Source organism: Mus caroli, unplaced genomic scaffold (assembly GCF_978045245.1).
Source record: "Mus caroli unplaced genomic scaffold, Mus_caroli_1 scaffold_7, whole genome shotgun sequence".
NCBI lineage: Eukaryota > Metazoa > Chordata > Mammalia > Rodentia > Muridae > Mus > Mus caroli.
The window spans coordinates 23832360-23845470 of NW_028227262.1; the positions used below are offsets into that span (position 1 = coordinate 23832360).

At 51.6% G+C, this 13111-nt stretch overlaps 1 protein-coding gene across 1 annotated transcript; it reads left to right on the forward strand.

Moving 5' to 3' along the window:
- Positions 1-4659: 4659 nt before the first annotated feature.
- Positions 4660-11761, forward strand: Ltbr (lymphotoxin beta receptor). Its single transcript, XM_085839886.1, has 10 exons — positions 4660-4956; positions 5060-5156; positions 5416-5541; positions 5625-5783; positions 6165-6261; positions 6408-6487; positions 8825-8932; positions 9172-9197; positions 10222-10438; positions 10861-11761. Exons 1-10 carry the CDS (start codon positions 4861-4863, stop codon positions 11100-11102), a joined length of 1248 nt encoding a protein of 415 aa, XP_085696012.1. The 5' UTR covers positions 4660-4860; the 3' UTR covers positions 11103-11761.
- The last annotated feature ends 1350 nt before the right edge of the window (positions 11762-13111 follow it).

The following is a 13111-nucleotide window of genomic DNA, read 5'->3' on the forward strand; positions in this document are numbered from 1 at the left end:
AAAAAGAAATAATCCTAAGTGTGACTACTTCATACGTATCACTCTATGACTTCCATTTTTATTTTCAAACCGTTTGTCTTCAAGAAAGCACGTTCAAGCCAGGCATAGTGGTGCAGCCTTTACTTGACAGGCAGGCAGATCTTCATGAGTTCAAGGCCAGCCTGTTCTACACAGTGAGTGCTACATAGAGAGATCCTAGAGAGATCTGAGAGAAGGGGAGAGAGAGAGAGAGAGAGACAGAGACAGAGAGAGAGAGAGAGAGAGAGAGAGAGAGAGAGAGAGAGAAGGACAGATGGACAATTTTACCTCTCTGGGCCCCAGGGCTCTCATTTAAAAAATGAAGGGGGGCTGGAGAGATGGCTCAGTGGTTAAGAGTATTGACTGCTCTTCCACAGGTCCCGAGTTCAAATCCCAGCAACCACATGGTGGCTCACAACCATCTGTAATGAGATCTGAGACCCTCTTTTGGGGTGTCTGAAGACAGCTACAGTGTACTTATATATAATAAATAAATAACTTTAAAAAAAAAGAATGAAGGGGCAGGAAATGGTGGGTAAGGCTGCCTAACAACAAAAGCCTTGCCAGGTGCATCTAGCTCCCTGCTCAGTACACAGGGGAACTAAGGCTTGAGAACAAAGTGACCTTGTCAGGGTCACCAGGGGTTGGGGTGGGTTATTTCCCAAGTCTGATGCTGTTTTCTTGACTTCCAAGATAGTAGAGTCCCGTATGACATTTCAAGGGCATTTTTTTTTTTACCTTGTCTGAGAAAGGCTCCCTACCCAGGGCGTCCTGTTGCCTCTCCCAGAACCCCAAGCCATCTCTTAAATAAGGGGCTGCCTTCTCTGTCCCATTCCAGCCACCCATCGAACCTTTAGTACAGCCATAAACCATGCAGTGGCTCTAGGGAAAGAAGCCAACCTTCAGGGTTGCAGTGGGGTGCGCATTAGGACTGACAAGTCCTCCCGCCTCTTCATTCCAGAGATAGGTGACAGGAAGGATCCCTTTCTGCTCCACACTCCCAAGGAAAGCCTGCCTCAACACCTCCTGCTGTTTACTGTTAACGATGTGGCCCACGCATGCACCTGTGTTCCCTTCCACAGACCTACATGTATGTAGACCATTTTATGAAAACTCTGATGACAAGCACCAGGCTTGTTTATCTTGACGGGTGACTCGTGGCTACCATTTCTGTTTTGTTTCTGAGACACACTCACTCTGTGGCCCAAGCTGTTCTCCAATTCTCAGTCCCCCAAGTGCTGAAGTTATAAATGTATGCCACTGTGTCCAACTTAATGGTCGTTGCCCGTTGGCCCACTCCGCAGACAACAGAATCTCACATCTTGGCTAGGATCCAAGGTTTATCGGGTTTTTTTTGACAGTGGAGTGCACACGGGAAAACCATCAAACATCTCAGCTTCCTCCAACAGCATACTGATTTGGGGGGCTGTTAATTTATCGAAATTTCTTTCACCTTTCCCCTTCCAGCTTTTATGCTTTCTAGGGTAGAAATGAGTCACACAATTAAACATATCCCTTTACTTTTACACTTAGCACTAACTATGGGGCAGCCTACTGTGGCAAAGAGCATCCTTTTATCATTCTTTATGTAGTATAAATCTAACGAGGTAGACCAGAAAATTTCTCTCTCCCATCCTCATTTTAGCGACCTGGAAAGATGCTTAGAAGTCCCCATTGAGACTTATTCCTTTGCTTAGTTACAGGGCTTGACAAGGTCCTTGCTGCTGACAATCCCAACCAGGCAATTCCTTATTGTCTGAGCCTGTCTTGCACTGTGGGACACAGCAACATCCCTGGTTTCTGTGCGCTAGGTGACAGTGGGAATTCCAAGCAGTTGCAACCTAAAGTGTCTTAAGATATTTCCAAATGTCTTCTGGGGAGCAAGGTTACCAAGATGGAGAGTAACTGGACAAATCTTTGCTCCCACTGAAACTCCAAACACTCATCTGATCTGTCCATTTCTCTCTGTCTACCAGCCCAGCTGGGCTGGCTAACGGAATCAGTTGTCTAAGGGAAATATAAGGAAGAAGACAGGAGTGTTTTAGAGTGACCCACTCATACCAATTCTCTTTGGGAATTACTCATAGGCTGTGGAGAAAAGGGTGTTTCAGCAACCCACTCGGAGGGAGGCCTGGGAGAAGAGCCCTTCACACCTTCTGGGAGTCTGATGGCACTCAGTTCTGGTCTGGTATTGCCCAGTGGACATTGATGAAAGTTTCTGGAAGCTGGTAAAAAGTCCAAGTAACAAAGACAATGCTGTGCTCACTAAGAATTTGAAGATTTCTCATCCAGAATCTCCATCCCCCAAAAGAAGGTTGAAGAGGCATTCTAGTAACCATTTTGTATTGTCTGCCCGCAGTCTCCGTAGGCTACCAGGAGGTGGGTCGGGTCTCCCCACCTTTCTGAGTTCTGTCACAGAACGTGCCCACACTCCTATACTCACTGCATAAATATACAAATAAACAGGTGAAAAAAGTCAATGAGAATCCACTAATCTACATGTGAAAACTCACAAACTTTAAAATCCACAGTAAAGGTAGCCAACACCTTTAATAGCAGAGCTTGGGAGGCAGAGGAAGGCAGATCTCTGAGTTCAAGCCCAGCCCGGACTACAGAGGGAGTTCCAGGCTAGCCAGAGCTACACAGAGAAACCTTGTCTTGGGGGCGGGGGTGGGGGGGGGGAAGATGTGAAGAAAAAAGACAGGTCACAAGTGAAAGCTAAGTAAGACAACATGGAGGTTCCTAATTCTCTCTCTCTTCTCTCTCTCTCTCTCTCTCTCTCTCTCTCTGAATAGTACAGGTGAAGTTTCCCTAATAAAACATTAAAAAAAAGAAAGAAATAGTGAAATGTGTCTTGGGCTGCTCCCCACCCACCCGTTCCTTTACGTTGTTAAGAGATCCAAGTGAGTCTAGCCCCTGCCCCAACTCCCTGAGCCCAGAGGAAGAGAAATCAGATGTCTGCTATTCAGTATCTCTACCACTGCCAGGGAACTGGGACGATTGAGACAGACAGGTGCCAACAGAGTGGAGCTGCTGGGCCAGCACCCAGGGAGGGGACAGCACAGAGTGACTATCAAGAGCCCAGGCAGCAGTTAAGAGCATCAACTGCTCTTCCGAAGGTCCTGAGTTCAATTCCCAGCAACTACATGGTGGCTCACAACCACCGCTAAGGAGATCTGACTCCCTCTTCTGGAATGTCTGAAGATAGCTACAGTGTACTTACATATAATAATAAATAAATCTTTTTTTTTTAAGTATACACTTTTAAAAAAAAAGCCCAGACAAGCCCCCCCCACGCCCCACCCCACTCCGTTCCCCCCTCCCCCCAGGTCTTCTCTAAAACTCACTCCCTTGTCAGCATTTCGAGGCTCCACTGAAAGCCTGTCTGGATATCTGATCCACCATGGAAAAGGCCAGTTCTCAGGTGAGCTATTGCAAGAGAAGACTTTCCCTCATTCCAAAGGAGACTCCAACCCCCCCCCACTTCCACCCACACCCCATACCCACCCCCGAGTCACAAGAGAGGCAGGACAGATGTTGCCATGGGCTGGGATCTGAAAATCAGATCTGGACTGCAGTTAAGTTCTTCCAGAGTGGCTAAGCGGTGTGGACAGCCTTCATTTACACAACGAATATGTACCTGGCCTGTGGCATAAGCCAGATCATGCTAGACTCCGTGAGCCTAGACTAAATATCCAAACCAGGCCACGGGCCAGCCCATAGCCTAGTAAGGAGCACAGGGCAGACATTAGGGTTCCTTGGGGGCTCCACGGCTGCTTTCTGAATAGAAATTCAGAGGGGGGGTTGGGTGAAGGGGGTTGGAGGGTTGGGAATCAGTAGACGTGGGAAAAAGGGGTGTCACATACTTCCAGCAGCTCTGGGCTATTAATGGTAGAAAGAAAAGGCCCACCAGGCTTAACGATCTTGGAACCCGTGCACCTTTGCCTGGCACCCTGGGCAGGTCTTCTCTAGAAAAGTGCACACAAGCTGGAACTAGGCTACCCAGCCCCAGCCCAGAGGCCCCCACTCACCAGGCCCTGGGTTTGCACACGCCCACCCTTCCGTGAGAGAGGTCCCCAGAGGATAGGACAGATTCAGGGCCAGCTGAACTCTCTCCAGTGTCTTGTGGTGTGTGGCGTGGGTGGGCTTGTTACTGTGGCAGCTTCTTTTTAAAAAGTCACAGAGTGGAGCAGGCTCTCAGGCTCTGCCAAGTGGGATGCCTGGCCAGACGCTGGCTGCATCTGCTAACCACCTCTGGGTATCCTGGCTGGGTGCACTGTCAATCCCCGGCGCCTCCTCTTTGCAAATCTGACACCCAGCTGTCCACAGCTCTCTGCCTCAACATCCACGGCAGGTCAACCAAGTCAGCTCTGCCTCGGGCTCTCGGAGGTGGGCCTGACTGATGGCTAGCCACTGGCTCTGATGCCCCCCTTTCGGCCAGCAAGCGGTCCTAATCCGCAATCCCCTCCGAGAGCCAGGCTTCCGAAGAAAGGTGGAGGCCGGTTCCGGGCCTGCAGCTCTCACGTGCTTTCCCGGCCACCCCCTCCCGCCCTGCGTCGAGGCGGCCAAGCCTGTTCCTCTTCCCCCCGTCGCGATTGCGACAGGCCGGCCTCTGCTCCCAGAGCTCCCTGCCCCCGCCCCCGGCCGGCTCGCTCCACTCCCACTTCCTGAGCCCGGCGCTGGAGCCCTGGAGGCCAGGCCCGGCCGCTCCCGGCCCCCGGGGGCACGTCGGCCCAGCCGCCAGGCTTGGGAAGTCGTGGCCAACGCTGCTCAGGACGTCCGGGCTTCCCACCTTCCTCCTAGGACTCCACCCGGTCTGGTCAGCCGAGCCGAAAGGCCGCCATGCGCCTGCCCGGGGCCTCCTCTCCCTGCGGCCTGGCCTGGGGGCCACTCCTGCTGGGACTCAGCGGGCTTCTGGTGGCCTCTCAGACCCAGCTGGTGAGGGAGGGGCTAGGTGGGATGGACCAGGTTTCTCTCTAGCCCTTCTGCCCTCCAGAGCTGACCCTGCCTCATTCTTCTCTGTCTCCGCCTCCCCTGGAAGGTGCCCCCATATCGCATAGAAAACCAGACTTGCTGGGACCAGGACAAGGAATACTACGAGCCCATGCATGACGTCTGCTGCTCCCGCTGTCCTCCAGGTGAGAACAGTGGCTCCAAGTGGCTTGGGTGGTAGAGGTGAGCCAGAGTGAGCCAGCACTGCTTAAACTAGCTAGGAAGGAGAGTCTAAGAATATTAGCATTGTCCCACGGACACTGAGATTTGAAGAGGTAGCGGCGTGTAGCCATGAAGACAAGATGGGGACAAAGAGACCAAGGAGAGGCTCCCGAGGCAGAGGCAGCGGATGCAGAGATGGACTTCTTGTCTCCTGATAACCCTCTTTCCCCATTCGCCTCATAGGCGAGTTTGTCTTTGCGGTATGCAGCCGCAGCCAAGACACGGTTTGCAAGACTTGCCCCCATAATTCCTACAATGAACACTGGAACCATCTCTCCACCTGCCAGCTGTGCCGCCCCTGTGACATTGGTAAGTGGGGACGCATCTGGATCTACATGATGGGTATGGCTGGGAGGGCCAGCTCCTCTCTGACTCTTCCCTCTCCCTGACAGTGCTGGGCTTTGAGGAGGTTGCCCCTTGCACCAGCGATCGGAAAGCCGAGTGCCGCTGTCAGCCGGGGATGTCCTGTGTGTATTTGGACAATGAGTGTGTGCACTGTGAGGAGGAGCGGCCTGTACTCTGCCGGCCTGGCACAGAAGCCGAGGTCACAGGTCAGAGGTCACTGAGGGCAGCCAGTAAAGGGAGGCTGGGCATCAAGGGCAAGGAATGTGGTACTGTGCACATGGTGCCTCTCCCCACTGGTACCGTGAATGTGGTACCTCTGCCCACTGGGAGAACCATAAAGAATCTATCAGTCCTTGAAAAAGGCTCACAGGAGGGGGTCTGCCAAGCCGTGAACTGGTGTGAGGAGTTTAGAAGGTAGCTCCTATCAGCCCTGGGGAAGCTTGGGCAAAACGGCAGGCTGCAAAGCCAAGCTTGGGAAAGGTAGCAACTACAGAGCAGAATGGTTTGCAAAGAGGGGACATAAAGGAAGGCCACCAAGTCCTCACACTTACCCACTCACCCTGATTGGCCTGCCTTTCTTTTGCCAGATGAAATTATGGATACTGACGTCAACTGTGTCCCCTGTAAGCTGGGACACTTCCAGAACACTTCCTCCCCTAGAGCCCGCTGTCAACCCCATACCAGGTGAGAGGGCCCTTCCCCCCTCACCTCCAGGAAACCCAAGGGTTGTCATCTCCTTCATCCTTGACTTCCGGCCATCCCGACCATGTGTTCCTGGAGCCAGTCACCAAGGGGAGCAGGGAGGGGCTCACAGTCTTGTTTCTCCACAGATGCGAGATCCAGGGCCTGGTGGAGGCAGCTCCAGGTACCTCCTACTCAGATACCATCTGTAAAAATCCCCCAGAGCCAGGTAAGACACCGGGCTGAGGGACACAAGGCAGGGTCAGTCTGGGAAGATACCTCAGCCTCCCTCATTCACAGAAACAGGGAACTGTGCATCTTTCTTCCCAGGGCTAGACAAGTCAGAAACATTTCTCCTGAAGAAATCAGAAGAAGGTAGCGTGTAGTTAGAACGCTTGCTTAGGAGACATAAGACCCTGAGTTTGGACCCAGGTACCACCAAAAGAAAAAACAAAAACTTGGAAAGGCAGGTGTGGGGGTGTACCCGTGTAATCCCCAGCGCTTGGAAGGCTGAGACAGAAGAATCAATACTTTGAGGCTAGCCTTGGCTACAGAGTGAGCCTATCTCCATAGAGGGCCTGGAGATTAGAACATCCCTAGACTCTTCTTACACTTTCAAAATTATACATATTATGCCAGGAAACATTCCTATGCTGTGATGTAATTCTAACTGGCTTCGTCGCTATTCCGTCATAGCCTTCCTTCACTAAGTGGATACCTCATTGTTCACTTACACACATCTGTGGGAGACATGCTCCCCACTGGGCTCTTTCTAGGTTTTCTTGTTTCTTGGTTTCTGTCTTCGAGGAAACCCACTAGTTTCCCAGCCTGGTGGTTGACTCTAAGTTCTTCGGATGACTCTAATCACTACTAATTGGCAGAGTGTAGTAACGTTTTTGAGTGACCAGACTTTTGTAATTATACCTTCCACTTCCTGAGAACAACTCGGAACTTCTCAGTGCTCCCACTTAAGCTGCCTAACGATTCTATAAACTGGGATTATTCATTCTCACTGATGGGGAGAGAAAACTGAGATGTTAAATGACTTGCTGGAGATCACGTGTGTGTGTGCGTGTGTGTGTGTGTGTGTGTGTGTGTATGTGTGTGTGTATGTGTGTATGTGTGTGTATGTATGTATGTATGTGTGTATGTGTGTGTGTGTGTGTGTATGTGTGTGTGTGTTTCTGTATGTGTGTGTGTAAATCACGTTATTACTGTCTATATCTAGGTCTTCCTTACTTGGGGCTCATTTATAAGGTACACAAGCTATAAAATGTCCTAAGCCTTCACACCAGTTGTGGAAGCACACGCCTGTCACCCCTATGTTTGGGAGGTGTAGCCAGGGCCTGGGCTGGGCTGCATAAGACCCTGTCTCTGAGAGAAGGAGGAGAGAAAGAGGGAATGAATGAAAATTCAGCTAAAATTCCCCCACTGAACATAGAACATTTCTGCTCTTACTATCTTGGTCTATCCCTTCCAACACATTCCCCGTGCATTTCTACTCATATAATTTTCTAAACTAAAAGTGGAGTGATAGAAGTGTTTTATACTTGACATTTTTTGATGAGGAGAAATTGGCAGTAGATGCTGAACCACTGAGATGATATACAAGCGAGTATATATTATATAATATATTCCCTTATAGACTAGTTATCAGTGTGTCATAAATATTTTCCCATCCTCTCAGAAACTTTCAGCTATGCATCCAAAATCAACTATGCATCAAATATCACTGGAGTGTCAGAGCTAGGATTTAAAATTCTGTTAGCCTGCTTGTTTTATGTATGACGAACTGATGCTTGGATAGGTGAACTGACTTAAAGACAGGGACCTAGCCGGGCGTGGTGGAGCACGCCTTTAATCCCAGCACTCGGGAGGCAGAAGCAGGTAGATTTCTGAGTTTGAGGCCAGCCTCATCTTCAACCCTGTCTCAAAAAAACAAAACAAACAAACAAACAAACAAACAAAAAAAGACAGGGACCTAGGAGTCCAGACACCTGGTCCAGTTTCTCTCCATGCCCTGCATTCTGTATTTCCTTAGGCCACAACTGTGGTCGAATCACCAGGGGCAAGCTTGGGGACCCAAACTCCCATCTCTCTGCCTCTGTCTTTGCCCTGTCATGAGCAAGGGGGTGAGCAGTTTGCAACTCCCACTCTCCCTGAGTGCCGTAGGCCAGGCTCGGAACTGAATCAAGTTCTCAAAGGCACAGAGAGGCAATCTCAGGCCCAGAGGCCCCTCTGTAAGATAGCCAGGTCACAGACATGGGGCTCTCCCCTTAGGCCCAAGTACCACCTCCCCTCCCTTGCCACCCCACACCCCACCCCCGCCTTTCACCAATTTCCAGCCTTGAAAGCCAACTTCCCACGCACTGCTCACCCACTGACTTCCAGAGATCTAGGCACCAACACTCAGGACAGAGTCTCTCGTGTGGTCAAAAGATCTTTCCAAAGACCAGCTCACCACTTTGTCCCCAGTCCAAGGGACAGGGCTCCAAAAGAGGGACTTCTGAGAGGAGCTCCTCCCCCTTGTCCTTTGGTGCCATCCGTCTGTCTGCTGTCCTGGCAGGAGCAATGCTACTGCTGGCCATCCTGCTGTCGCTGGTCCTCTTTCTGCTCTTCACCACTGTCCTGGCCTGCGCCTGGATGAGGCACCCTTCTCTCTGCAGAAAGCTGGGTAAGAAGGGGCCGCCACCCCCGCCCTCCAGTCCCCACAAGGATGTGGTGGTTGACGGGAGAGATGTTCAAGGGCAAACCCTCCCTACCGGACACCTTTCTCTCTGACGCTAGGGTTAAGGGTAACTCTATCATCCTTCGCTGGGACACTAGGGTTGGCAGCCCCACATGGTGTCAGGATAGAAGTTAGAAGGTTGGGAACCGCAGGCCCCTCTCAACCCATTCTGTTTTTCATTTCAGGTACTCTGCTCAAGCGGCACCCAGAGGTAAAGGAACGCAAGAAGACATCCAGGAGGGGCGGGGCTGTGAGGTCAGGGAAGGCCGACTTAGCTTCCATTCATTCCTCTGATTGGTTGCCGAGTGTGCCGCGGTCCAGCCCCCGTTCTAGGCACCAGACGTACAGCCTGAGAAAGTGCCTCCCGCCCTGTGGTTTGCACACGAGTGAGCGGAACAAGAAAAGAATACAGTGCCAAGGCCGGGAATCTTAGAGCCCTTAGCTAGCATGTATCTGGACTCCATTGCCAGTGCGGGGGGCAGGGAGTGCCCAGGGTGGTGGCTCAGTCCTGTAATCCAAGCACTTAGAAGGCTGAGACAGAAGGCTCACCATGAGTTTAGGGCTAGCCCAGGCTATTTAGTGAAATTCAGTGTAGCCTGGGCTAAAGTAAGAGAGCCTGCCTCAAACAAAAGTACCACAACAGTAATTACACACACACACACACACACACACACACACACACACACACACCTTAAATAGCAACCATAATAAAAATGAGATGGACAGAGAGTGACAGCAAAGGATTGGGGTACATTCTTCCTTTTTTTTTTAAAAAAAAAAAAGATTTTATTTATTTTATGTATATGAGTCCACTGTAGCTGTCTTCAGACACACCAAAAGAGGGCATTGTATCTCATTAAAGATGGCTGTGAGTCACCATGTGATTGCTGGGAATTGAACTCAGAACCTCAAGAAGAGTCAGTGCTCTTAACCGCTGAGCCATCTCTCCAACCCCAAGGGTACATTCTTTTAGATAAAGTGGACCGGGCTTCTTTGATACACTGATGATTTGAGCAGTGAGTTGAAAAAATGAGGAAGCCAACCAGGGAACTCTTGAAGAAAATGATCTAGGAATTGGAGGAGTGGGAGGTGCAAAGGCCCTGGAGCAGGAAGCATGGTGAAAGACAAAGACAGACAATGAGTCACCAAAATACAAGGGGTTGGCCATGGAAACGAAGGTATGATGGAGTCTTGGTCTCTTTGATGCTGGATGGTTCTCTCTACCTCTTCTACAGGGAGAAGAATCTCCCCCCTGCCCCGCTCCAAGAGCCAACCCACATTTCCCTGACCTGGCAGAGCCACTCCTACCCATGTCTGGAGACTTGTCCCCATCCTCTGCTGGACCCCCAACGGCCCCCTCCTTGGAGGAAGTGGTGCTACAACAGCAGAGTCCCCTAGTCCAGGCCAGAGAGCTGGAGGCTGAACCTGGGGAACACGGCCAGGTGGCCCACGGTGAGCTGGGCAGGCCAGAGCCGGGGAGGAGTAGGGGGAGGAAGGAAGGGATGGTAGCTGAGTTGGCAGGGAGGAAGAATAAGGTCCAGATGGAATAAAATGATGTGGAGGCAAGACAGAAGGGAAGTCTGAAAGAAGCAGAGAAGTGTGTTCAGAAACCTATAGCGGGGCTGGGGCTGGGGCTGGGGCTGGGGCTGGGGCTGGGGCTGGGGCTGGGGCTGGGGCTGGGGCTGGGGCTGGGGCTGGGGCACAGCTGTAATCCCAGCACTGAAAAAGGATTTCAGAGCTATCCTGCACTACCCAGCCTAGGCCATGTGAGACTGTGACTCAAAGAAAGGAATGACAAATGGCAGGAGAGGCTAGGAAGAAAGGAGAAGAGAGCTCTGGAAGCATCCTCTCTCATCCCACCTTCCCTCCCACAGGCGCGAATGGCATTCATGTGACCGGAGGCTCTGTGACTGTCACCGGCAACATCTACATATACAATGGGCCAGTGCTGGGGGGAACACGGGGCCCAGGAGACCCTCCAGCTCCCCCTGAGCCTCCATACCCCACTCCTGAAGAGGGAGCCCCTGGCCCTTCTGAGCTGTCTACACCCTACCAGGAGGATGGCAAAGCTTGGCATCTGGCTGAGACAGAGACACTAGGGTGCCAAGACCTCTGACAGGGCCAAGGAACCTATTTGCCACCCGTGCCTGAGGGCACCTGGGAAAGGCATGGAGCAGAGGGTCCAGCACCTTCTTTCTGAGGCTGTTCTACCCACCAGGACTCACAGGGTCTGGGGAGGCTCTGAGAAATAGAGCCCTAAGGGACTTAGCCTCAGACACCTCTTCAGAGCAGAACCGGACACTAGCAGGCCACAGTGCCCGCCCAGGACTCTGACTACAGCCTGAGCAAGCCTGAGACCTAGTTTCAGACCCGCCGGCTCCCAGAGGCTTCATTCATTGAGCCTCAGACACAAGGAAGGCTCGTGACCCCTGCCGTGCCTCTCTGTGTTCTAAACATGGCAGAGGAGGGAGCTGGTCCCAGGGTCACTCGCAAGGACATCCCAGGGACCTTGCAAGGCTTCGTGGTGCTCATCCCTACCTTCAGAGGCCTTGAGAGCTCATATTGCGTGGACCAAGATAGATCCTGGGGGAAGGTGAAGTCGCACGGAGGAGCAAGCCCTCCCTTGCTCCTGGGGGAGAGGATAGAGAGAAGGGGAGGATGGGGCCTTGGGTAGCGTTAGCATGTGTGGAGGAGAGTTTGGGAACAGGAGAAAAACGACAAGTGTATTTATGAGTTGTAACCACACACGAATAAAGACAAGATGGAGATCCTTTACTTCCTTGGGTTTTATGTGGAAGCACACAAAGGCAGAGGTGAAAGCACAAGACTATAAGCCCTCAAAGACGCTTCCGGGAGGGTCCCAGCTTCCAGGCTCAGACAGCACCCCACTTAAGCAGCAGTGGCTGAGGGCTTGCCTGGAAGTATTCTACACACCTGCAATAACGACCGGAGTCAGTCCTCCCAACACCCATGAGGCAGGCACTCTCCATAAGTGAGACAGAGGCACAGACAGAGGAAGTCATTTGTTCAAGCCAGTTAGCCCAGCATAAACGACTCTTCTTCCACGGGTGCCGTCTCAGGGCCTTCCCAGACATCCCACTGCCCTGCGCAATGGAAAGGGTTGTCTGGAAGGGGTCGTGGGTGCTCAGTACCTACCCTATGAGAGGCCAGCTTCCGTGCTACTGGTGAAGAGAGATCTAGGCTGGCCTCATCCTTTCAGCTCAGAAGGAGCAGTCAGGACTCTGTGTGTGTGCTTTCTTATTTTATCTTTACCCAAAAACAAACAAAAAGAGTCTTTAATGTCTCTTGCCCCCAGCCGGCTGATTGTGGCGTATGCCTTTAATCCCAGCACTTGAGAGGCAGAGGCAGGCAGATCTCCCCGTTCGAGGCCAGCCTGGTCTACAGAGTGAGTTCCAGGGCAGCCAAGGTTAATGATACAACACAGTCAGTGCAGAGTGAAACCCTGTCTCGGGGGGGGGGGGACAAAAAACAAGAAACCAAACCTCTCTTGTCCCTTTCTTAGTAAATGCCTGCTGCTTGCACATTGATCCTCCATACTGACCAGGAGAGACAACCAGAGCTTGAGGGATTACTCAGTGAAGCCTGTTCCTGCCATAAAAGGCAGTCAGTATGATCCAAGTGTTAGGAGCTCGGTAGCTGGCCTTCATCAAGCTGGTATGGCAGGAAAACACATACCCCAGGAGTCTGCTGGGCCAACGGAGTGGATGGGTTATTTAAGGCTGACACATCCAACTTCCTTCTGCACACAGTGAGAGCGGGCTGCATCCTCACAGACATAAATCTTCTTTGTCATGCTGGAGCCAAAGAGCAGGAATCCTTAATAATTATTCCAATGTGTTTAGATTTTTAAAATTACTACATTCTGCTCAACAAAATAAAGGAGGAGTCAGGGAAGATCAAAGAAATGGCGTTCCAGGGACATCAGGAAGGCTTGGCAGGTAAGAGCTTGATGCCAAACCTGATGATGACCAGGTCTGATCTGCAGAGCCATTTGACTCCTGAAAGGTGCCCGTTAATCACGAGCACATACACACACACACACACACACACACACACACACACAGAGAGAGAGAGAGAGAGAGAGACAGAGACAGAGACAGAGAC

Excerpts from the sequence above, each read along its gene's own strand:
- Ltbr (XM_085839886.1), top strand. The coding sequence starts at position 4,861 with ATGCGCCTGCCCGGGGCCTCCTCTCCCTGCGGCCTGGCCTGGGGGCCA. Across the intron at positions 4,957-5,059 it reads TGGCCTCTCAGACCCAGCTG|GTGCCCCCATATCGCATAGA; the intron begins GTGAGGGAGGGG and ends CTCCCCTGGAAG. Across the intron at positions 5,157-5,415 it reads CTGCTCCCGCTGTCCTCCAG|GCGAGTTTGTCTTTGCGGTA; the intron begins GTGAGAACAGTG and ends TTCGCCTCATAG.